This window comes from Epinephelus lanceolatus, chromosome 22 (assembly GCF_041903045.1).
Source record: "Epinephelus lanceolatus isolate andai-2023 chromosome 22, ASM4190304v1, whole genome shotgun sequence".
Lineage (NCBI taxonomy): Eukaryota > Metazoa > Chordata > Actinopteri > Perciformes > Serranidae > Epinephelus > Epinephelus lanceolatus.
Window position 1 is genome coordinate 37859898 of NC_135755.1, and position 25244 is coordinate 37885141.

Genomic DNA, 25244 nt, shown 5'->3' on the forward strand with positions numbered 1-25244 from the left:
TCTGCGATTGGTTTAAAAGTGTGGAGAAAATGTAAGGAGCCATACGATTGGCTGAAAGTGAACACACCTGATTAACTGATGAATCTGTCAATCAGAATCATAAATTTGATTGACAGATTTATCAGCCAATGGTGATGTTTGTTGACCTGCGACGTCAGGGGAGTCTCAAAATTCACCACACAGATTTCTCTCACAAATGTAGAGAGGTTCACAAATGAGAAGCAGTTTGTAAATGCACATTCAGCGATTCACATGATCTATGAATTTATATTACAAGTGTGCCTCAAAATAATATTTGTGAAGCAGAGTGTGTGAATTTCCGAATTTATATTACAAGTTTGCATAAACATTATATTTGCGAAACAGATCGTGTGCATTAGTGAGTCCGAAATACAACTGCGAACCAGAGCATGTGCATTCCTGAAAAACCCTGCGTGAGTTCATTCATTATGAGACTGATCTGACCCCACAGAAAACCCTCCTCTCTCCAACCTGGCTAAGGATTTTTGCACCAACAACAACAGTGCAGCAGGGTCTCTAGTTCTCTCCAAGACCCGAACATGATCCTGTTGCCTCACACACACACACACACACACACACACATCACCCAGGAAAGCCCCTGTTGTTCTGAGCTCTGGGAAGTGCGAATACCTCACAGTGAAAACATCCCTCTGACATGTCTAGCTGTTTTAAGCAGGTTTGTGTCTTTCTGTGTGTATATGTGTGTGTGTGTAGAGATGATTTTTTTAAGAGCTCCTATTATTTATTATGCAAGCCTAGTGTTGAGACAGCAGATGTGGTTAGATTCATTCATTCATGTGATTATAATTGAAATTATTTACAAGACACATGTTCATAGTATGCACAAATGCATGGAACTGGAGAGAATGATTCACAAAAAAACAGAAGAAATAAAGAAAGCAGAAGAGAAGTGGGGAGTTGAGAAAGACGAGAGAGAGACAGGAGTGCATTTTGAGGAGAGGGTGTGGACGGTTTGTTAGCATGAGGATGTATTATTTGCTCACCTATGGGCCTTGTTTAAAGGGTGGGCCTTCTTGCTCCATGCAACTTAATTTTCCCTCCACATCTTTGGTGATGTGGAGTGCTTGCCTAAGGTTTTAATGACATAAACACACACAGGGTTAGCATATTGACCATCCCAGTAGAGGTAAAGTATTGCCCAGGTTGCACAAAGCTCTATGAACAGTAAAGGAAGCCTTAAAGAGAGCTTTGCTCTTCTTGGTGTTGAAAAAAACAGGCATGGTGAAAGTGATCAAGGGTGTGTGTGAGTGAGTAGCTGTACAAAAGAGATGATTTGAAGGATTGTTTTTCTACATTCGGCGTGCTACAGAAATGCTGTAAATCACTGTGCAATGTGTATTCAAAACTGCCCACCAGCAACTTCCTTGGACTATCTGAGGTCTGTCTGAATCACATTACGATCAATCATTTTGAACTTGGATGTAGCTATAGTCAGAACAGTAGGTGTAAATATGAGCTTGTCAAACCTGCAAACGCAAGCACTTTAAGGAATCATGATGTTACTGCTCAGAGGGAACTCATCCCACTCCTCTCTCACCGTGTGCACACTGGAGTCAGTGTTGTTTTGTCATAAACCTCTGGTAATGTAAACCTCGTGGCTCAACAAAATATACATATATGTAAATGTGCGAAAGTTGTGGTAGCATAACAGCCTGTCACAGTTCACAGTGTGATGATTAGAGGAGAAATGGCAAAGCATAAAGGTCCAAGTGGAAAAAAACAAAAAAAAAAACCCAACTCAATCATTTAGGATTTTTCTAAAAGAGAAGGAAATCACCTATTGATTTATACATCCCAGGATACATGTTTTTGTATTTGGAAACTGTTTAAATGTGTAATTTGTGGTATATTTTATTTTGTTGTACTATTAATATTGTATACAGAGTCTGAATCTCACTGTGTTATTGTTTACAAACTAAAGAAATGAGAGGTCACTTTTGTTTAGTTTTTACTTGGCAAACTGTAAAACTATTTTACTTTTTTGTTGCAGTTCTGTTTTTTGTTGCAATTCTATGTTCTTAAATTAATATTTTTTTTTTTTTTTACTAATTTGTCATATGTTCAAGAATATCGTTATCGCAAAAATACACTGAAATATTGTGATTGTAGGGCCATATCTCCCACCCTTAATAGACGTTAGCAGAAAGTTAAACTGTTGCCTCTGCGCCTTTAAATGTGAGGATTTATTCACAAGCTGGAATCTACCTTACAGCTCCCCAGTTTATATAATATATATACATATATATATATATACATATATATGTATATATAATATTTGCCACACATTTGTCACACTAGTGCTCCATGGTTGCAAAATGTGACTAAATAGCCACAAAAACACAAATCACCTGCTCTAGAGAAGGCAGTCTAAATAGGTGCACTGTTTGTGATACGTCATGTTTATGAGTCTCTTATTGTGTGTGCATCAGTGAAAGGAAGAGAACAAGAGAACTGAAACTCTGAAGGAAGTCTCATGCCAGTGGTTTAAAAAAGTGACATTTTATACTTGATATTAGTGATATAGTCATTTTTAGACTTGCATCGATTAATCGGCAGTGGTCTGAATTGGGCCGATTTTCACATGATCGGCCGTGACCTGCGACCATCCGGTCAGTCTATAATATGCTGATTTAAAACACTGGGCAATCCCGCCGCATGATTGACATCGTGTAACATCAGCAGCGCACGCACATGTGCAACTCACGGCTTGGCTGATGTGAGGAAGTGAAACATGGGTGGCTTCTCACCTTAATCATTCACACATACATCAAAAGAGAGAAGGAGAAAGGTGTTAATTGACCATGTTAAACTTAACTGCGGAGCTCTCATTGCTGCACTGTGCCGCTTGAAACTGACGAGGCGCATGTCCGCGTGCCGAAGATGCATGTGTCCGTGTGTCAAAGATGCGTGTGTCCGCGCAACCTGGCGGGGGCGTTCTGAAGACCTGTGTGAATTTTCCACAGGAGATATCACTTTTTTGTCTACTCAAGAAATTACCAACAAATGCTATACGCAAAGAATTATTATTTTATTTATCTATGTTTTTATTTATGTATGCCTTTTTTACTAATTTATTTTAATACTGTACCTGAAGTTATATTTGAGCAAAAAGGAAATGTTTCTTAAGCTGTGTCACTGTTTTTGTTTGCTTGTGTGAGATGATTTTTGAAGAGCTGGTTGTATCTTTGTTAAAATGCTCTAATAAAGAAAAGATAGGAAATATTGCAATATCTTGTGTGCTGTAAAGTGGTTTGAAAAAAATGAAATCAGAATCGGCCAAAATCGGAATCGGCCTTCTAGACACTTTGCAAATCAGAAATCGGTATTGGCCCATAAAATTGTAATCGATGCATGTCTGGTCATTTTAACCATCCCTTTAAACATACATTGAGTTTAATCGTTACCCCATCCCTAATTGAGGTTGTTGGACAATTGATGGGTCTCCACAGAGTAAGGGGATTGTTTGCTGTAGCTGGTGATGTCCTGCAGACTCTACACACAGAATGAGGGGTATTTGGCTCTCTGAGCATCCATTTTACTGGATGGCTTTTTAGTGGATTTTTGAACCTGGCTGCAGGGATTTTCTCCCATCCATTAGTATTGCCTCAGTGAGGTCCAACACTGCTCTCTGCCTGGCTCTCAGTTGGTGTTCCAAGTACATCCCAAAGGTTTTGAATAGGGATGAGGTCGAGGCTCTGTGCAAACCGGTTTATCCGCATCAAATACAGAGAACCATTTCTTTATTGAGTTAACTCTGCACAGGGGCAGTGTCATGTTGAAACAAGAAAAAGACAAATGTAAACTGCTGGTCCAAAGTTGGGAGGATACTGTTGTCTAAAATGTCATTGTTCACTGTAGCAGTTAGATTTCTCTTCATTGGAACTAACTGACCATATCATGACAGTCCCAGACAAAAACTCCACATACATCTGGCTATGTAGTGTAGCTCTGTGAGCTCTGTGTGTCTACAAGGGTAGACATGATGGTCAAAGCTACAAACACCAGAGTTGTAGTAAGCCAGAATTTTCCTTTGAAAATAATGTATGATTTAGGCTACAAGATAAATGCAAATGATAATATTTCTCACTCTCACCCTCTCTCTTATCTCTTTTTTATGCCTCTGCACTGCCAATAGCCATGACTGGAGACATTATATTTTTAGGTTGTCCGTCCATCCCATTCTGATGAAGGTGATATCTCAGGAACGCCTGATAAGATACTGATAAGATATTGGTGGTCATACGTCAAAGGTCAAGGTCACTGTAACCACATCTGTCTCATTTTTGTGAACGCGATATCTCAAAAAACACCTTTAGGGATTATTTTCAAATTTGGCATAAATGTGCACTTGTGCTTAAGGATTTACTGATTTGGTGGGCAAAGGCCAAGGTGACTGTGACCTTGCATCTGTCTAATTCTTGTGAATGCAGTATCCCAACACCTTGAGGGCATTTCCTCAAATTTGGCACAAAGAAGAATGAAGAACTGAATAGAATTTGGAGGTTGAAAGGTCAATGGTAAAGGTCAATGTGACCTCACAAAACGTGTTTTGCGTCTGGCCATTAATCCACATCATAACTCAGAAACAGAAGGGGAGACATTTAGTCAGATACTGAATTGGTGACTCTGATCTTGAAACCATGCTGATTGTATAGATCTTCTGGGCTGTTTTCACAGATTTGGATATAAACTGTAACTGCAACTTGATGGGTTTGCAGAGGCATACAACCGCAAAGCAGTAATTCTAGTTTTACCTCATTTTCCACATCATTAAGTTCTACACTATCATCTCTCTCCTAGCTGGTTTACCTCTCACTCCCTCCATACCTCCCTCTCCTTCCATCTCTCTCCTGTAGGATAATCAGATTATGTGAGGAATGTGTGAAAGCGGCTGTGAATGCAGCCCAGAGCTCTGTCCAATACCGTCTACTGCTGCTATGATAATGAATATGGTTGCATTATATATTTTCTCTGGGAGACTGTTGTAACAATTGATATTCTGAGAAAAACTTATAGGAGGAATCTTCTACATCATGTGCCAGCTACCAGCAGCTTCACCTGTTGTTGCTTAATCGTAGATACCTGGGTGATGGCGGAGTGAAATATGATCAGATCTGGTATTCAGACATGTTTTGAGGGTATAAGTTTGCTGCATCATCACAGATACCTGGCATGAAGTAGCAAGAACATCTAGTGCCTGTCTAAAAGATTTATTGGTACATTCTAATCCCTAACCTGAGCCTAACATGTGGGTGGAGGGCTGGCTAGTTTTAGACTGCTGGATCTGCAAGGAATGAACCTCAACTTCTGACAACATATCTGAGCTGCACAACTTCTTATATAAAACAATCATGACTTCTAGACTCTGACATAAGATCAAAGATTTTCACCCATAACTCTCAGTACACACACCAGCCCCATTGCATACGCCAAAAGCACCACATACAGACAGAGGTAGGCCTACTTGTTAAGGCACTGTAGCCTGGGTGGATCATTTCAGGAGGCTAATGTGATCCAGTTGTTGCTCCTCTGGGGTATTTCCAAGCACTGCTACTGGGAAATAGGACAGTGGCGTGTTGTGATGCAATAGTGCTGGTCTGTTTGCGTTCATATAAGACACCAGGCGCCTGTGTTTAGATACGCATCATATGCCACTGGTGTGTGCTGTCCTAAACGATCACATGCTTCTATGACATCTTGTGAGGAATGGTGATGCACCTCCATGTTTAATGTTTTTGTGGTCAAGCGGTAGATGAAATCTCCATCAGGTTGTATTATCAGTAGTGCCCCTAGATTTACAGGGTTGGGGGGGACAACGACATGCTGCTGTGTTGTGCTATGGCCTATTCAAGTGCCAGAATTTGTTATTTACGTGACAACACCTGAACTCAACACAGGCTCTGCTCCAATTGAGTGTGTGTATGGTACCGTGCTGCGCTGTGCTGCTGTGCGAGTGCCGTGTTTGACTGTGCATAACAGCAGTCTTCTGATGGTCATTTACACACTGTCCATAACAATAACTATGTCATAGGGCTGCTCGATTATGGAAAAAAAAAATCATAATCACAATTATTTTGGTCAAAATAATCACAATTATGCAAACGATTATGCAGGGCACGTGATGACTTATATTGTTTACACGATGGCATGTCATTTATGTCTCTACATGGTTGCGTGTTTACGGCCCCAATGCGCACACACACACAGACACGCATGCACGCACACACACACACACACACACACACACACACACACACACACACACACACACAGACCCGCATTATTCGTAGTTCACCTACTTGACTGGCTTATGGAGTGAATAGAGGAGAGGAGGGGAGGGGGCTGTATTGCGCATGCGCGGCTTCTGTAGAAGACAAAATGACATCTCCAGGCGTCCATGACCAATAATCGTTTACCCTCGATTTCATTAATTTTGAAATCGTTTGACCTCAAAATCGTAATCACAATGACGATTAAGTGCACAGCCTTACTTTGTCAGGTAACAAACTGCATCAGGCTTGGGTTGGGTTCAGACTTCAAAATCATAAAGTCTGTCGGGTTTGGGCTTTCGGTTATAATTGTCTTGGACTTGGGTCGGGGTTGGTCAGGAAAATGTGGCCCGAGCCGCGTTCAAGTGTGTGCGCACGTGTCTGTGTGTGTATGTGTGTGCGCGCGATACAGAGAGCAGAAGAAATAAATAAGATAAATAACATAAGGCTATTTAGTTTGTTTAACAAAAGGACAAGGTATAGACCTGTTCTATAGGAAAGGTAACCTTTAATAACTTCTTGTTGTGATCTGGCGCTATATAGAAAATAAAATTAAATAAAATTAACTTGACCTTCAGTATAATGGTAGGGGAAACACTGATTATGTTGTACTGTTTCAGGTGGCTGTATAAATATGTAGCAAAAACCTGCGCTGCTGCAACAGTGGCAAAACATTGCTTGCAAACTGGTTGGACTGAAATTAGTGTTTATTTTCAGTGTGGATTAATGTGCCTGTCTTTTTCTTGATTTGCTGAATAATTGTTTGGCCTATAAAATGACACAATCTGATTTACATCAGCATTTCCCAGAGGCCATGGTGACATTATATCTTTAAATATCTTGTTTGGTCCTAACAGGCCAGAGCACAAACATAATCAATTTTTACTTACACACATAAGACAAAGTAAAGCAGCAAATCCTTGCAGCCAATAAGATGGACCAGGGAATGTTTGGCATTTTTGCTTGAATCACATTTTGGGACTTTGGAGCACCAGTGCTACTTGCAAATGTTATTAATATATGAACTGTAGAGCTGTTAGTTTGCTTCCAGCTCACAGTAAATAAATCCTTAAGTCTAACAGTGCCGCCATAAATATTTAACTTTTTACAAGTTTACCTTCAGTGTGAGCAGAGAGGCATGTGTTTTTGTAACTGTACGGCTCCAAACTGCAACTACTTTGCCGCATTTTGCAACCATGGAGCACCAGTATGACTTGCAGATATTATTGATATGTAAACTGGCGGGTGGTTAGTTTGTAGGGATGCACCGAAATGAAAATTTGTGGCCGAAGCCGAATAAAATTAAACGCTTGGCCGAATACCAAGTACCGAGTACTGAGTACCGAATACCGAATACCGTTGTTTAGTTTTTCATTAGATTTGCAGATGAACCCCCTCCAGATTAGTGTTGTCATGGTAGCAAAATTGGGACCCACGCTACGATACCAGTGAAAATATCATGGTTCTGAGTGTTATCACGATACCACAGCGAAAATGAGGCAGATGTGCCTTTTGTCATTTATAAAAAGATAAATCACTTTTCTATAATACATCAATGATATTTCAATGGAATAAATTACTTATTGATTTATTCATACAAAAACAGCATCAATAAGTGATTAACATAGGGGGAATCAAAATAAAATAAATAAATAAAATAAAAATCAACCAGCCACCCTCCTCCCCTGACAAGTAAAGAGCAGTCCCTTCATAAGTAAAGAACAGTCCCTAAAGTGCGGTGAGGTTTGTGAACCGTTACCTGCCACAAAGAGAGAAATTTGAACGGCTCTTGTCTCCTCTGGCACGTCACATACCTGTGTGCTGCCACGGCTCGGCTGTCCAGGTACTTTTTACCGTTATCTTACACCGCGGAGCACTATGGCCGCCGTATTTGACAGAAATACGTATTCATGTCTGTGTCTGTGACCCCCGTTCAACCCACAACCGGCGGGATTCGCCTTTTGTTTCTGTTGCTGGTTGAAATCTGTACTCGCACAGCGTGCTGAATGATTTATTTTGCTCGCACAAAACTATTTTTAGTCACAAATGCGAGTGCGGTGACGGGCGGAGTAAAATATTGCCACACTGCCGACATTTTACTCCGTCCTTCACCGCACGCTGTTTGATTGCATTATCAAAACACGCCGCTATTATTCGGCCTTGCTTTTCACTTATTCCACTGAATACCGAATGTGTGTTTTTTTTCAATATTTGGCCGAATATATTTGGTTACCGAATATTCGGTGCATCTCTATTAGTTTGTTCTCTGCCTGCAGTGAATAAATCCTCTTGTTTAAAGGCGCCGTGGTAAGAGTTTAACTTTGGGCTAACTGCTAACAAAGCTTCAAGTACACAGCAAAAGCATCAATACTACTGGCCTGAGATGAGCAGGGTGCTTCACAATAAAAGCACCAGTGGTTTTGCTTTGGTTTATTTCAATATAACAATACTTTAACTTTATTAAAACAGTATTTTATCTAACTTTATTGTTACAGTACTTTATTATAACTTTATTATAACAGTCCCTTTATTTAACTTTATTGTAACAGTAGTTTAACTTTATTATACTTCATTTAAGTTTATCGTAACTTCCGTTTATTTATTAATTATTTATTTTTAATAGTCTACAGTAATTTAGAGTAGATTTCAAAATATCAAGATATGCATCCTCTATCCAAATACAGCCTAAAAATATCACAGTTTTGGCTGATCGGTGTGTTGCCCAGCCCTGCATCACTGTAATTTGAGGCTAAACTGTGTCTGACTTTTATTGTGTTTCCAATGACTATTGTGTTTGATCTGTTTTTATTTTCTAATGCTGCTCTGCATGTCTAAATGTAATGCTAATCTGTGTGTTGGTGCTTCGTGTTCCTTGCATGTCTGTTTGTGCTAACAAGCTGTTTGTTGTCGTTGTGTTAATATTAGTATTGTACTGGTGCTCTGCTATAGCTTGTTGCTTTGCATGGCTTCTGTTCTATCTTGACAGTTTCAGTGTCCTGTGAATTGGCCTGTGATTTTTTTTATCCTTTTATTGGTTTCAAAACATCTTGCCAAAGGACTACAGCTGACGCAATTAACCAGCTGGCACATTTACAGAAATGTTGATTAATGTGTGTTGTCCTTATTAAAATCTAAATAAAATATACATATTATTACTAACTCCACTGCCCCCTTCAGTCTCCAGCTGTTTTCCAGTGTCATGTTGTCACCTTTGTAGGGCTGTACCCAAATATTCGGATATTCGAATATTCGTTTCTATGGGTAGGTATTCGTTTTTTGTTTTTGTTTTTTTGTTTTGTTTTGTTTTTTTACATTTTTTTGGTGCTAAATGTAGTCTTTTTGTTGTTGGTAAATGTAGGTTATCAATAAAAATCAAAACTTTTAAATGGCATTGTTAAAAATGTGAAAATATAGTATAGCCTAACAACTGAGCTTGTGCGCACAGCACGCTTGAGCACCTCCGTCTGAGGCTGTGGATCAATGCCAAGTTTTACCACTTAATCACTATTCCCTCTAACTTGTAGCTGTTTTTTTCGTTATCTTTTGAATTTAATATGAATTATGGAACCGTTTTTGTCAACGTTTGTTTCCCCTGTTTTGTACAATAAATTATTGTTTGAAGTTTCAACAAGTTTCTTTTGGAGTGCGTGACACAAGTGTGTTTTGAAAATGACCGCGGACTGTCACCTGTTCAACGCATCAGTACCTTCGGATGCCATGACAGTAATAGATTATAGATTAATAGATTATAATAATGTCAAAATATCATTTACAGACCGATTTAACAGACGATCACTGCTGCCTGACCCGCAGGTCCATTTGCGGGTCCTGTGGGTTACGGGTCGGCCCCTCAGCTCAGTCTATAAAGGCTGTACACAACAGTAAGGCTATAGACATTATATTCTATTCAGGCCGGCAGAACCAGCAGCGCATCGGCTCTACAGTGCACAGCACTGCTGATTAACCATTTTATTGCAGCACAGAGTGTCTGCCAGCAACCAATTACTTGCAGAGGCTTCCTACAACTTGTTTCAACGGTTCCAATTTAATCAGAAGACAAATTAAACAGGATGGCTACCCAATGTGAAAATCAAATGAATGCATAGAATAATGTACTGAAGGAGACTGTTGTGCCATCACATTTTTTTGTGGTGTGAGAGCAAAGATCCGGTCGCCGCTGTGCAAAACTCCGCAACACAATTAGGTCTGAAAAAACCCCGGAGTCCGTCCACCTTTGATATAATGTCTTATTGACAACAAGCTAGAGTTACACTGGTCTGTGTAGTAGCTCGGCAGTAGCATAGTCCATACGGACTTGGGTTGGTAACTGGAGGGGTCGCCTGTTCAAGTCCCTGTTCAGACCAAATATGGAGCGTGGACTGGTGGCTGGTGCCAGTTCACCTCCTGGGCACTGCCGAGGTGCCCTTGAGCAAGGCCCCGAGTCCCCCCAACCACTCGGGGCGCCTGTCCATGGGCAGCCCCCTCACTCTGACATCTCTCCACCTTGTGCATGTATAGGTCCTGTTTGTGCATGTGTGTCTTTCGGACCTGTGTGCCTGTTTTTTATATTTAAAAAAAAAAAAAAAAAACAGCATGACAGCTCCCAGTCAGTGTGATGAACAATGTGAAGTCAAATACTGCACACATAGCTTCTGGCTATATTTGGATTTTTTTTCCTATTGTTTTGTTCTGTGTGGGGGGGGGAGCATGGTGTATTTTCCACCTGCAGCCATAATATATCCCTCAGGTCTGTCACTGCTGAGTCTTTACCCTAGAATAAATCACTGTTTAGCTCAATAATTGATTGACCAACTGAAAAAGCTCTGTCAACCTGGGTGCACACTTAGCTGTTTTTATAACTGGCTTTTGTTCAGTGTCTGTTTAATGTGGGACTACCGTGCAAAATATCTTTCAAATAGTTTAACTAAAACAGCACATTATAAGATTTATGAGCATTGCTGGGGTCTGTTTTTGTGTGTAGTTTATGTTCTGTCACAGGTATATGTTTGGTTAAACTAACAGCAGTTTCAGCACCTCCTGGTGGCTCTTCCTTGTATCTGGTTCATGTGATCATGTCATATGACTCAGTCCAGAAGTCGATGATCTGCCTACGTTATCCTTGATAAGCAGTGGGGGTGGGGGGAAAAATTGATACAGCATAGTATTGCGATATTTTTGTGTGGTAATACTGTATCATTAAACAGTGCCATGTATCTATTTTTTTACTGTATAAATGATTAATTTTACATATACAACTTAAACTTTAGGTAGCCTACTAGAATAATATAATAAGTTTCTTTTTCAGTCCACTAGATACATTTTGCTGCTGCAAAAAATGGGTGAAGTGAGATAAACAGACTGAAAACTTTACCTTATTAGATAGAACAGATGTTGACAAAGTTTTCCCGTGGGGACATTATTTGCAGTTGAAAAAAGGTAATATATCTCAATATATTTTATTGCAATACTCAATACGCAGTAAGTCACAATAATATTGTATCGTGGATCCTCTGATGATTCCCACCCCTAATAAGCAGAGAACAGATACCTGGCTCGTTTTGATCTTTGAAACCTTTGATATTGAAGGCCTTAGTTCTCCTCAGTCTTTCCCACATATGCAGTGATAACAACAACATTCACAATCAATCAATAGTGGACAGGCCCCTTACTGTACCCCTCTGGTAAGCTTTTTTTTTTTTTTTCTTAGGATGGTGAAGACATGACTGGTGCTACTCTCCCTCTGATTGGCGAATACTCATTGCCTTTGTTAGTTGGGTTAGTTAGGTTTAGGCAAAAGAAAGGGAGTGAGATTTGTTAGGGTTGTGGTCAGAATATCAGGGTAAACCAATCAGAGGCCAAGTACGGCACAGTCGGGCAGGTCATGTCTTTCGCCATCCTAGAAAATAAAAAAAACTTGTTTCGCTTACCTGTTCATTTGGCTACCATGGCCAAGGCAAAAGCACCCTGAAGTGCTGGGGTTGTTTACAAGTCTGTTCATCCACTAAATACTGTTTCCCTTCTGTTAACATGATGATGCTTCCCGTAACACTACCCTCTGTGGTTGGTTGAGATTTAGGTAGGGGGAAACACATATCAACGCATCACCAGCTCGTGATCTACAATAGTTTTGGTGTCTTATCTATTTTCTTTTTGAGCCAAGAGTGAATCTGGCAAGAAAACACACTCATAATTAGGGTTGCAACAGTATTAGATTTTCACGGTACGATAATTGTCTCAGAAAATATTGCAGTTTCACAGTATCACAGTATTACAGAGTTATTTTTTATAAGTCAAAGTGACCCTAAACCAGAGGGGTTACTTTTGGCTGAACAAATGTTTTACTCCTATAATTGAAAATTGAAACCATTTTTAAATTTAAGTTTGCGCAACAAGTAAAATAAAATTGAGATTGACCACTGCAGCCCTTCTTGAACCATTTTTTTTTTTTAAATTTAAGTTTGTGTAAAAAGTCTCCCCTTTGAAAATGACTGAAATAAAGGAGAGACTCTCTCTCTCTAGTTTAACTTTTTTTTAAATATTGTAGATAAGCAAAAGTACACGGTATGATAACCATCAACTTTGATATCATGGTATACCTTAAAACTAGCTGCAGCCGTACTTGTAATGTATTATAAACAATATAAAATATATATAAAATATTAATGATTTGATTCTGATAAATGATAAAATATGCATTGCATGCCAACCCTCCTGTTCTCTGGAGTTTTAGTTCCGGTCTTTACCCCCTACGTGATGAAATTTCAAAATCTGCCCATCAACTGTATTTATTAGAAATAGGCTAGCATCATTGCTGTTTGTGATTGTGTTTTTACACACCCTTTTTATGCCACACTATTTGTCAGTTGTGTCTAAACAGAGAATGAGAGAGATAAACACACACACACACACACACACACACACACACACACAAGCAGGCAGACATACAGACAGACAGACAGATACCGTAGGTGATAAAGATTATTAGACAATAGAACAGGGCTTAATGATGCAATGTGTAGAAAATGAAAAGACATGTTGAATAAATCAAAATATTATGTTAAAGGTCACTAGGGCTGGGTATCGCCACTGATTTCCTGAATCGATTCGATTTCAATTCAGTGGATTCCCGATTCGATCTGATATTTTTCTGACAGTGGAGCAAGATTTTTTTGCCTGTAATAAGAAAAAAAAAACCTTGCTCCACTGGCAGATTTTTCTACTTGGGCTCAAGATACAGCCACGGATGCTTGGGGCCGGGGGGGAGTTTCTCTGTCGGTTTCTTCCTCTATCGCTGCTGAAGCCATCGACACCGCTATCGCATGATGTGGATGTGAACCACTAAAGTTAAGTTTCGTTTTAAGCATGACGTAGTACAGGTACGGCAGTACTTTTATTTTATTTGTTTATTTCGCACCATTGCACAAGACAATAGAAAAAAAAACCCAAAAAAATGGCCATCACAAAATAAAGGTGCTGAGCAGAGGCAAGAGACCCAGATGGGCCTATACGGGGCCTCAACTCCTTAAATACAGTACATCACCAATTCAACACAAGAGCCTAAAGCAAAGTGAAAATAAAAAACATCCAAACAAATTTCATAACATTGAGATAACAACAATAATAATAATGATAATAATACTAACATTAATAATAATCAAAACAAATCAAGATAAAACAGCAAACACAAAATGACAGTAACAAAAAGCACAAAGTTATTCACCTAGCAAAGTATATTTAAGCCTGGACTTCAGCAGTGGAGCAGAGGAACAGTTTTTAATCATAGAAGGTTTTGAATTCCATATTGTATTCCATATACAGTCACCACCAACGGGATCACATCTAAAAGCTTCATTTTGCAGAGAGGAACCAGACAAGGGTGCCCACTCTCGCCTCTACTGTTTGCAATATTCATCGAACCATTGGCTATGGCAGTCCGTCAGAACAGCAAGATCATAGGTATCCATTCCGCCAATTCAGAGCATAAAATTAATCTATATGCCGACGACATTTTACTTTATCTACAAGAACCGAAATCGTCTTTACATGAAGTATTTAATCTCATAACACATTTTTCTAAACTTTCGGACTACTCCATCAATTGGTCCAAATCGACAATAATGCCAATAACGGAGAACTCTTGGAATCCTGCAGACCAAAAATTTTCTCTCCCTGCGGGCAACATTAGATATCTTGGCATAAATATTTCACCCAAACTATCAGACCTGGTCCACCTGAACTTTAGCCCGCTGCTAGATAAGATCTGTGGTGACCTGAAGCGCTGGAATAATCTTCCCATCTCCCTCCTGGGACGAATAGCCACAGTTAAGATGAAAATTCTACCCCAAATTAACTATTTTTTTTCCATGATTCCATTCACACCCACATCAAAATGGTTCCTGTCATTAGATTCTGCAATTATAAAATTCTACTCAAAGAACAAAACAGCAAAAATTAGCCTAAGCACCCTTCAGAAAAACAAATTGGAAGGGGGATTGGACGCTCCTAACTTTAAACATTACTATTTAGCTAACCAGCTACAATACCTATTGAAATGGCTATATCCTAATGAAGAATACAACTCCTGGCTTGAACTAGAACAGGCGGACTGCAACAATATAAAACTCTCTGACCTCCCGTTTATCACCACTACACTCAGACGTCATAACTGTTTTAAGAACCCAATGATTGCTTCCACCTTATCAGCCTGGTGGAAAACACTAGAAATCACAAACTCTCCGATAGAACCTTGCTTGCTCTCTCCAATTTGGCACAACCCGGATTTTGAAATTAACAAAAGACCTCTCCATTTTAGCACATGGGAGTGGAAGGGAGTAACTCATCTCCATCACCTTTTCCAAGACAATATACTTATGACATACACAAACTTATTTCAAACTTTTGAAATAAGAAATGGCAATTTTCTACAATATTTACAATTAATAAAAACAATCAAGAGGAGAATTCCAGCGCCTCAGGACACTTTGCAGCCACCGGAATTTGCCAAACATATTACAAAGCTTTCTCCGAGTAATAAGAAGAACCTTTCTAAGATTTATAAATTACTGTCAAAGACCCGTTCTATACATTTACCAACTTTAAAATGGGAAAAAGAACTGGGTGTATCACCGGACCCTGACTTCTGGACTCAGATATGCAAAAATACATTTAAGATGACAAGACACACTAATATACAACTTATCCAATTTAAAGTACTCCACAGAACACACATCACCCAACAAAAGATGAATAGAATGGGCTTTAGTCAATCTGACACATGCACTCAGTGTACTCTGGTTCGGGGGGGCTGGGTGGGGCCCGTCGTCCGTGCACCCTGGTGGCGCGCCTTGTCCTTCTGCTGGGGGCCGATTTGCTGCGGGCGGTGTGGCCCAGGTTGGGACCACTGCGGGGGCCCGACGTTGCAGTTGCCAGGGGGGCGGGGTTAGGTGGGGGCCCGTTGGGTTTCCTTGGGGCCCGCCTGGCCCGCTGTCCATGGGCACTGGGGGCCTCGCGGCGCCGGGGTCTGGTTGGCGCCACCTCCTGGCCCCTCGCATCCATCCCTCCAGCCCTCGGACCGGGCCTACACTGGCCTGGCCTCCTAAACCACATTTAGTTCACTCACCACACATTGCACAGTTTTAATGCACCACATACACTCACTCTTCGGGGTGCAGACCACGGATGGATTGGGGGGCTTCATAATGGGGCAGGCTATGGGACAGTAATGTCCGGTAGCCCTCCATGCTGCCCCCCAGCCCATCCTTATCTGTTCTCCAATTTTAAAGCACCACATACACCTACATCTTGGGGGACAGATGGGAACAGGTTCCAGGTGCCTTATGGCTGCACGGGCTGCAGGACAGCAGTGTGCTGTAGCCATCAGCCTTGCCCCCACCTGTCTCCTATGTCCCTCAATTTTAATGCATCACATCACACTTATGGGCACTCACATTCACATTCACGGTGTAGGGTTAATGTTTCTCCGTCAGGGATCGGAGAATCATAGTAAGAGGGGGGGTGGTGGGTTTACACACACTGTAGATACGCATGGCGTGGCTAGTGGGGCCCGGCCCTCCTGGGCTGAGGGTTGGAGCCAGGGAGCCCATTTACATCATGGTGGTTTGGCTGGGTTCCCGGTGTCGGGGGGGTCCCGTGGCCCTGTGGCGGGTGGGCCGGGTGGCGCCCTGGGGGCTCTGTGGGTTCCTGCCGGGGTTCTGCCTCCTGACCGGCTGTGGTTTATGGGCCCCGATTTAGGGGTCCCGATGGGGGATTGACGGCTCGTGGCGGTCCGCTCTCTCCTGTGTGTTGGTGGGGGTCCATCCTGGGGGGTTCGGGCGGGTGGCCCTTCGCGGTCCCCTGGTTCCCGATGCGCCGGGGACATATGCCTTGCAGTATCACCGCCTTCTTGCCTCCCTCGTCCGCCCGGGCCTGGGTGGGCTCTCGTTACTGTCCGGTCCGGCGTCTGCTGGTGGCCGGCGCCTGGTGCGGGCCCGTCCGGTGCGGTGCTGGTTCTCTCCCCGGGGGCGGTGCCGGGCCCCCGCGCCTGGCTCCTTGGGTCGGGGGCGGTCCCTGGGTGCGTCCGTGGGTGGGGGATGGGGGTGGGGGCGGGCGGGTGGTCGGGGGCGGGTGGTGGTTGGGTGGGTGGGGGCGGTCCGCGTCGGGTGGTGGGTGGGCGGGCCCTCCTGCTCCGCCTGTCTGGGGTGTGTCTCTGGCTCTCTGGGGGTGCCGGCCTTCGCCGCCCTGGGTCCTTGGGCCTGCGTGGTGTCCTGCAGCCTCTGCGGCTCCATGGTCTTGGGGTCTGGGCGCTCCTGCGGTCTTGGGGTGCCATACCGCCCCCCTTCCCCCGCAGGGCTGGCCCTGGACCCTGGTGATGGTTTTCATAAACACATTGGAAGGGTTCAAATACACGCATGCATGTTTGATACTTCAGCTCTGTGACGCATCGCAAAGAACCGATGGGATCACTCCAAAGGGGCCCACTTGCTTCTCAAACTTACCACACCGCGCTGGCAACTCTTCTCTGCAATCAGGCTTTCCCCCTCCACCAAGACTCTCACATTTTTGGTGTTCAGTATAGACTTCTCTTTCGTTTTTGTTTTTCAGTACAGTATAGTAGACATGTATATGTTTATTTTTGATAATCTGCATGGAGCACAACCACCTCAAGGCCACAATACATCAGCTACACTGCCTGTTTCTCCCCTGTTTTTTTTTTTTTCGTTTGTTTGTTTATTTGTTTGTTTTTCCTCCTTCTCCTCCGCATGCACTGTCACTATATAACTCAGGACTTAAGCACCTGCCCCCTCCCCCTTGCTTGTTTCCTTACTTTCCCCCTGACACACTTTGGTGTATCACGGCCCTCTCTGACTCATATTAGGAAGTTTTTCCAATAAAGGCTGTTAGGCTAGTCTCCAGTGAGGGTGGGTGAAGGTCACAACCACGCATTATGGGTATAAAATACTTGACTGCAAGATTAACAGTGCATCAATCTTCACAAGAAGCTTACACCCTTTAGTGGCGCTAAGCTATGAAGACCAATGCAGACAAGTTAAAAAAAAAAAAAAAAAAAATTCCATGTTGTAGGACCTCTGAATCGTATACTGAACTGACCTAATGTTGTGTGGGAGAAATGACAATGAATATTTTTTGATTGCCTGGTAGGATATGAATGAATACTGGAATTTGGTATGAAAACATTATGGACAACAGCAGGAAAATAATCAACCTTTTGAATACAGTTAAACATAAAAATACATGTCTGATACACATTAATATCAAAAATTGATAATATCTTAACTTGCTTAAAAAGAGGAGCAGATGGTTCAGAGTGAGTAGAAGTAGTGGCAAGCCTTATGAATTTCTTTTGCAACAAAAAAATTTGTGAAGAGAAATACGAAATGTACTGGCCCAAATAATATTACAATAAGATAAATATGGGTATATTAAACTGTAATACAATGTAAGAAGACAGGAGCGATTCACTAAAGAAAAAATCATTCTAATTATGCCATAAGACTTCATAATTTTTTTTGCACACAAGCTCAATATGGCTTTTCCATGTAAGGCCTTCATCAACAATAACACCTAAAAATTTGGCATGAGAGACCTGTTTAATTTCAATGTCATTGATAAATAATTTAGTCTTGTTTTGAATAATTTTTGTTTTTATGTCTGAAAATCATATAATTGGATTTGTTGATATTTAAGGAAAGCCTGTTCATCTGAAACCATCTCGAGGTTTGTGCAAGTATAGTATTCGCATCTTTAATCAAGTCAGAATGTGAAAAAACTATGTTTGTGTCATCAGCGAAAATAATGGGCAGAGCGGTATCAAACTGTACAGCAAAATCATTTATAAAAATCAAAAACAGAAGAGGCCCAAGAATTGAACCTTGTGGTACACCGCAAGAAACCACAGTTCTATTGGAATTCATACCCTCTATACAAACATATTGCTGCTAGTGGCTGAGATAATCTCTAAGCCAATGGATAACAGCATCCTGAAAACCATAACAAACAAGTTTGGATATTAGGATACTATGATCAACTGTATCAAAGGCTTTCGATAAATCCAGAAAAATGCCAATTGCAAACTTATCATCATTTAATGCTTCATAAATTTTGTCAACATGTTGAAGGAGAGCCATATAGGTCGAGTGATTTTTACGAAATCCATATTGGTGCTTATACAGGATGTTGTTGTCATTAAGATGACCCCAACCCAAGTCCCCATGGACTGAGCTACTGCCACCCCGTTTTAAGCTATGAGACAAACTGAGATAAACCATTTAATGTAAACAGTTGTTGTTTTGGCTTGTTAGTAAAAACTTGCTATTGGAAAGCGATGGAAAGCGCTCTGTGATTGTTTATAACATAATATTAGTGACGGTGGATGAGAGATTGGACAGAGCAGATTGAAATATCACTTTTCTACATGTTTACATGTTGCTGATCAGGTGCATTGATAATGTATTAACTTTTTCCTCGAGGAGGTTTATTTCACACACAGTAACAAGCGTAGTTGTCAGCTCATGTTATCTTCACCACGACATATTTACTCCGTGTTTGTGTGTGTCTGTGTGTGTGCGTAAAAGTGGCGCAGCAGCCAGGACGCACAGACAGCAGGAGGAGATGCTGCAGCATGATAATACATTATACCCAAATGTAAAAAGTAAGCCAAGTTACAGCCAAAAAACATCGGAGCTTCTCAATACTACGGTTGTTCATAAGTTAGCGCTGCGGTTCGTTTCCTACCGGCGAGATTAATTGGGTTAAAGCTTTACACATCCATGGGATTTTACAAATCGATATTGGGTCATTCCAGTGAAGATCGATTTTATCGGATGAATCGATTATTTTAACCCAGTCCTAAAGGTCACAGGTTTTTGTTGTTTGTCACATGTAGTAGACTACTATTTTTTCTTTCACCACAAGTTTATTTCAGACCTGTGAGAAACACTGCTCCTTACACTGCTCAGACCTTCTCTGGAGGAGGACATGATGGGGAATAACTGTTTTTGGCTATCAAATTGGAGCCGTCGAATTGAAAGTCAGTCTCCCACTACCAAGACTCCTTGGCCCAGTTGTTCAAAAAATTTAATCTGGATCAGAATGATACCTTTTTGAAATCCCATGTTTTGCTTTCCAGGATCAGATAATCCATCTCACTTTTGTGCTGTTTTTTTAAAGTAACATTTGATTGGATCACCCTGATCCAGATACAAACCTTTACAGAGTACCAAATCTGGATTATCAGTTCTCTAAATTGGAATACACATCACAATTTAGGCTATTGGCTATGTAAAGAACATAACCAGTGTGGGATCACCTAAGTGTTTTAAGATAGAAATCAGCATGGGGGATGCACTTAATAGAAACCACTGTAATATAAAGTGAGAAATGAAAGTTAAAATTGAAGTAATGAAGATTTTCATTTAAATGAATGTTAAGTCACTATCTACAAAAAACATTGCATGTCCTGCGATGTGACTATCGCACATGCGCACATCGCGATGGCGATGTTCAAACAATATATCATACAGCCCTACTAGACATCAATAAAGACAGCAGCAACTGTTGGGTAGCTCTGCTCTCATTCAAGTCACCTAGGCATCATCTCTCAAACAACAGAGCTCAGGCTCTGAACATCTCTCCTTCTTCGAGCAGAACCTTGAAAGGTAACCTGAGATGAGACAGCACTTCCTCCCCTTTATTAAGAAGGTGTTTAAAAGAGTATGCTAAAGGGAAATCTCCCCTTAAGGAAGGTGAAGAGTGATGGTACCTGTCTGCCTTTGGTGGTGTCCAAAGTAATCTAGCAATATCTGAGTGTTTGATTCCAACACCCAGAACAACAGAGTGTCACTCTGATGTTTTGTCAGCAGGGCCTGACCTCAACAGTTTCCAACAGTGATGTAAAAGCAGCACGCCTGTTTCTTGTTTTTTTTATTTATTTATTTTTAAAAACACTACGTAATCTTGTAAAAAAAATTGTGATCTCAATATTGACCAAAATAATGCTGATCAGCCCTAACTTGTGCCCTGTTGAACTTCATTAATTGTAGCATTTTTGTTTTTGCTTCTAGCAATTAATGAGTTGTCGACTGCTGTTATGTATGTTCTAGCTGATGTGATAAATATTGCTGCTGTGTCAAATACTAATGGAACCCCTGAATATATATACATTGTGTGTGTGCTGCAGCGATGGAGGAACTGGTGTGTGAGCTTCGTCTGTTCCTTGACCTGTTGGACAGGGAGTATCTGAGCGCCGGGGTTAGAGAGAAGAAGATGCACCTCTCCAACATCCTCCACAGAGTCCTCTCAGAGAAAGGTGAGATTACAACCCACACTGCACCATAAAACTCTTCAGAAACATTATAGAGATAGCAGGAGATTGCAGTTACATAAGATTACCTGTGTGCAGTTTTTCCAGCCCCCAACTTTTTCAGAACTGTTTATATTTTGTCCCAATTTTTTTGGAATTTGGGTTATATAAATGTTGATTGTAATTCTACTTACTGATTATTATTCGTCATACCCTAAATAGAAAATAAAAGTTTAATTTGATGAAATTTATTGGCAGTATTAGCAGACTATGGCCCTGACCACAGAGAAACCATGCTCCTTTTTTATTTTAATTGAATGCCACCAGTAAAAAAAAAAAAACGCTTGCTGCATCTTTTTATTGTTGCCAGGCAACCACCCCTTCACCTCTGTACCCTAACCCTACCGTGTAATCAATCTACTGTTTATATATTTTATTTATTAGACAGCAATTAGAATCAAGTTCCTAAAATGGACAGGTAGAGGGTACTTGCTTTAGCTCTGGTTGAGGGTTAGAGGCTGTTGGCAAATAGCTTGTTGGGCACAAGGAAACTGAGATCTGTGTGGGTACGAGACCATATAAAAGAGGGTGGATCAAGGGGAGTACCACCAGTTTCTCCTCCATTGTTTAGCATCTGTAAACTTGTTGTGACCACCAAAAATCATCTGACTGGACAGTGGGAAAAAAGAGAAGACGACGTGGGGTGCTTGTCTGCTCTGAATTGAAGTTTTTCAACTGGAGGAATTAAGAGTGCTCCGGCAAAAGTGCCAGGTGCCAAGAGCGTAGAAACACGAGGCTAGTAGCAACACAAAAAGCCGACTTCAGCTGCTAAAACACTGTCTGTGTGATTGGGGCCTAAGACTTGCATTTAAAGAGATTGTGACTTAGCCGTCATGAGTACCCTGTTATATTTGAAAGTTGAGGTTTTGCTTTTTGCTTACTCTTTGAACTTTAGTTATTTCATTTACAGTCTCATCACCAGCATGATGTAGAGCAGTGGTTCCTAACTGGTTCGGCTACAGGGTCCAGATTTTTTTTTCATTAGTTCAAGGTTCACAAAGTTAAATATATTCAGCATCATACTTGCATTTGGCAATGTCACTGATCTAGTTTGTTGTCTCTGTCAAGTTGCTGTTCGCTACTCTGTAGTAGGAAATGGCACTTCAAAATATAAGCTCTGTGCTGGAAATTCACTGTACTCTAAAATAAAGTGTGTTTTTACCAACTTGACACATTTGTGAGTCACTTGTGGTCTATTCATAATGGATCCATGACCCACTTTTGGACCTTGACCCACCAGTTGGGAACCATTGATGTAAAGTGTATTTTTTATACTGACAGAAAACCTTCTTTATCATGGTGAAGGAGCAGTTCCTGTTGTAATGTCAGGGAGCCAATGTTGAGAACAAATTGACAGTTTTTTTTTCCAGTTGCAACTACTAAAATTTAGAATACATAATATCAAAGTTCTTCCTTCTCATGCCCATGGTATATGTACAGTTAAGAGCATACATTTTGTGACACTCCCACCTCCTTCTCAGAGCCTTCATTCAAGTCAGAGATTCACAGTGGTCTGCCGGCCCCGCCTCAGATGCCCCTTCCTGAGATCCCTCACCCCTGGCTGGTAAGACTTCTGTCTTGAACCCATGTGCTATAGTCTCACACAGCTAAACCTATCTTCACAGTGCTGTGTCAGTGCTAGAGAAAGGTCTGGAATCAATCTCATATGGGGAAAAAACACTCTGGGTTTTTTGTATTTCTCTAAACCAGTTACAATCATCTATGTGGCAGTAAGCCCCAGATGTAGCAACAGTACCCATGGAAAATGGTAGCATGCTGATGGTGATATAGGAGGAGAGTGGCTCATACTGTCTACATCTGGTGAATCAGACTACATGACCTATGACCTTACAGTGCCTTCTACACACACTGAAGAGTTACCTGGCAACATTTAGTCCTACAGGGAACACCATTATCCTTCATGCCCAGTGTCATATGTCCTCTTACATAGTATTGTACTGTATCATGAGCAAGACACACATGCATCTTCGGCTCCAATATGTGCTTTGGACATCTGACTGATCAGAGGTGTCTCTCTGAAGAGCAGTCAGCGTCACTGTGTTTCCACTGCAGGGTCTTGTTTCTTGCTTTTTAAGTGTGTCTCTGCCAAGCTGCTGTGTTGCTGAAGTTCAACTCTCAGGTGAACAACGTAAAGTTTACTTATTGTTATGGCAACGCTGACAAATTCTGATTTGAATGATGTAATGCAGTTCATTTGCGAGTCATGCAACAATCTTGATTTGTAGTCTAATTCAGGGATCGTCAACCGGTGGCCCATGGGCTACATCCAGCCCACCAAAGCTTTCTGTCTTGCCCGCAGGATATTAATTAATTCAGAAAATGTGAGGAGGGAAAATTGCATGCCAGAATTTTAGGATATCTACTATTTTTTCTTCCTATATTGAAGCAACCCCCAAAAATACTTAGATGGAAATAATTTTATTAGGAATTATTTACCAATCCCAAATATGTACATTTGACCCGTGGGTAGAGAAGACGTTATGAATCCATCTGTCAGCTTATTATTAGCAGTAATGCTGTGCCGGGTTTGGTAAGCTTACCAGAAAAAATATCAAGAGTCAGAGTGACACAGCAGCATCCTGAGCAGGCTCAGTACAGAAACACTATGTGCAGTAGTTCACCTTCAACCTTCTCTTCCACTTTCTCTCACACCACTGCGCTGTGTCTCTGTCTTCAGTCTTGACGAGTGCTACTACAATGCATAAAGTGGGTGGTTTGCAGGTTGGGTTGGGTTTGAGTGGTTGATTAACCCATATTTTGATGGTTTGGTGGTGCAGTTTGGATAAGTGAAGCTGAAACAAATTCCTGTCATTTATAAATTATGCTGCTTGGGCCATATCTTTATGCAAGAATAGGGACAAACTCATAGGTACTAAGGTAGTCCACATCAGCAGTAAATAAACTAATTTTCTTTGTTTTAGTTTCAGTTTTAGTCAGACTTTGGATGGAATTATTTATTAATAGGAGGACACAGTGCTCCAAGTCTCTCCTTTTTACCAGGGGCGGATTTTGTGTTTTGGGGGCCTGGGGCCCCAAGGCAAATTGTCTTGCTTTATTTTCAGCCTGTGTCTAACCAAGAATATCGGTGGGCTGTTGGCAGCAGTAGAAGTATTTTCTCTAAAGTAAAACTATTAATAGCACACAGCAAACGTTAAAGACAAAGTCCTGCATTCAGGAGAGGTTCTGTCAGCATAATGTATTTCAATCAGGAGAGACAGAAGAATGAAGTAAAGATAATGTTTAATACAGAATATGAGTGTACAGATTAACAGATGATTTGTGCTAATTATGATTTAACAGAAGTCTTGGGTGCTTGGACACTGGAGGGAGATATTTTGTGATCAAAGGACATCTGAGCAGCAGCAGGATAAATCCTCCCATGGAGTCCAGACACTGGTGGTGGTGATGGCTGCTGACTGCTGAGGCATATGGGGTGGATGAATCTGTAAAGACTAGGTGGTGATGGGGAGGTGGAGGGCACGCACAATGCAGGCGCGCCGGATTCATTTCAGAAGTGGGGGGGCCAAAAAGTGCTGTGCATCTGGGGCTTGTCACCGTGTGGGCGTGGCTACTTGTGTAATGTCCAGTTAATAAGAACTAGTTACAGGTGCATAGTGATCAGGGATTGAAGTACAGCCTGAGTTGAGTGTGAGCTTGCGCAACAGCGGCAACAGTGTGTTTTAGTGAAAGCAGCAGTATCTTGCAGCAAGTTACACGCTCGTCCTCTCTCATTAAAAAGATGGTGAAGAAAGACAAAGAGTCAGGTAATGTATTTAATCACAAACTTTATCTTGGGAGGAAAAAAGCAAACAGTTTATTTCTTAACAGTGTTTGCATGAAACCTGAACACTTAGAATCCTTTATGGATAGAGCTGTACCCAAATATTTGGATATTCAAATATTCATTTCTATGGGTAGGTATACGTTATGAAAATTTGGTATTCAATATTCTTTTTTTTTTTTCTTTCTTTTCTTTTTTTTTTTAACATATTTTTATATAGGCCTAGCTGTTTTTTCGTTGTCTTTTGAATTTA

The 25244-nt window shown here is 41.1% G+C and overlaps 1 protein-coding gene across 6 annotated transcripts in view; it reads left to right on the top strand.

Annotated features, from left to right (window-relative positions):
• The window catches only part of afap1 (actin filament associated protein 1), a 350733-nt gene that overhangs the window by 137527 nt on the left and 187962 nt on the right, over positions 1 to 25244 (top strand). For all 6 annotated transcript variants that reach the window (XM_078164813.1, XM_078164812.1, XM_033609884.2 and 3 more), the window contains exons 2-3: positions 21007 to 21135; positions 22671 to 22753. In XM_078164813.1, the coding sequence (XP_078020939.1) occupies positions 21009 to 21135; positions 22671 to 22753 (210 nt within the window). In that variant the 5' untranslated portion in view covers positions 21007 to 21008. The remainder of the gene's footprint in view (positions 1 to 21006; positions 21136 to 22670; positions 22754 to 25244) is intronic.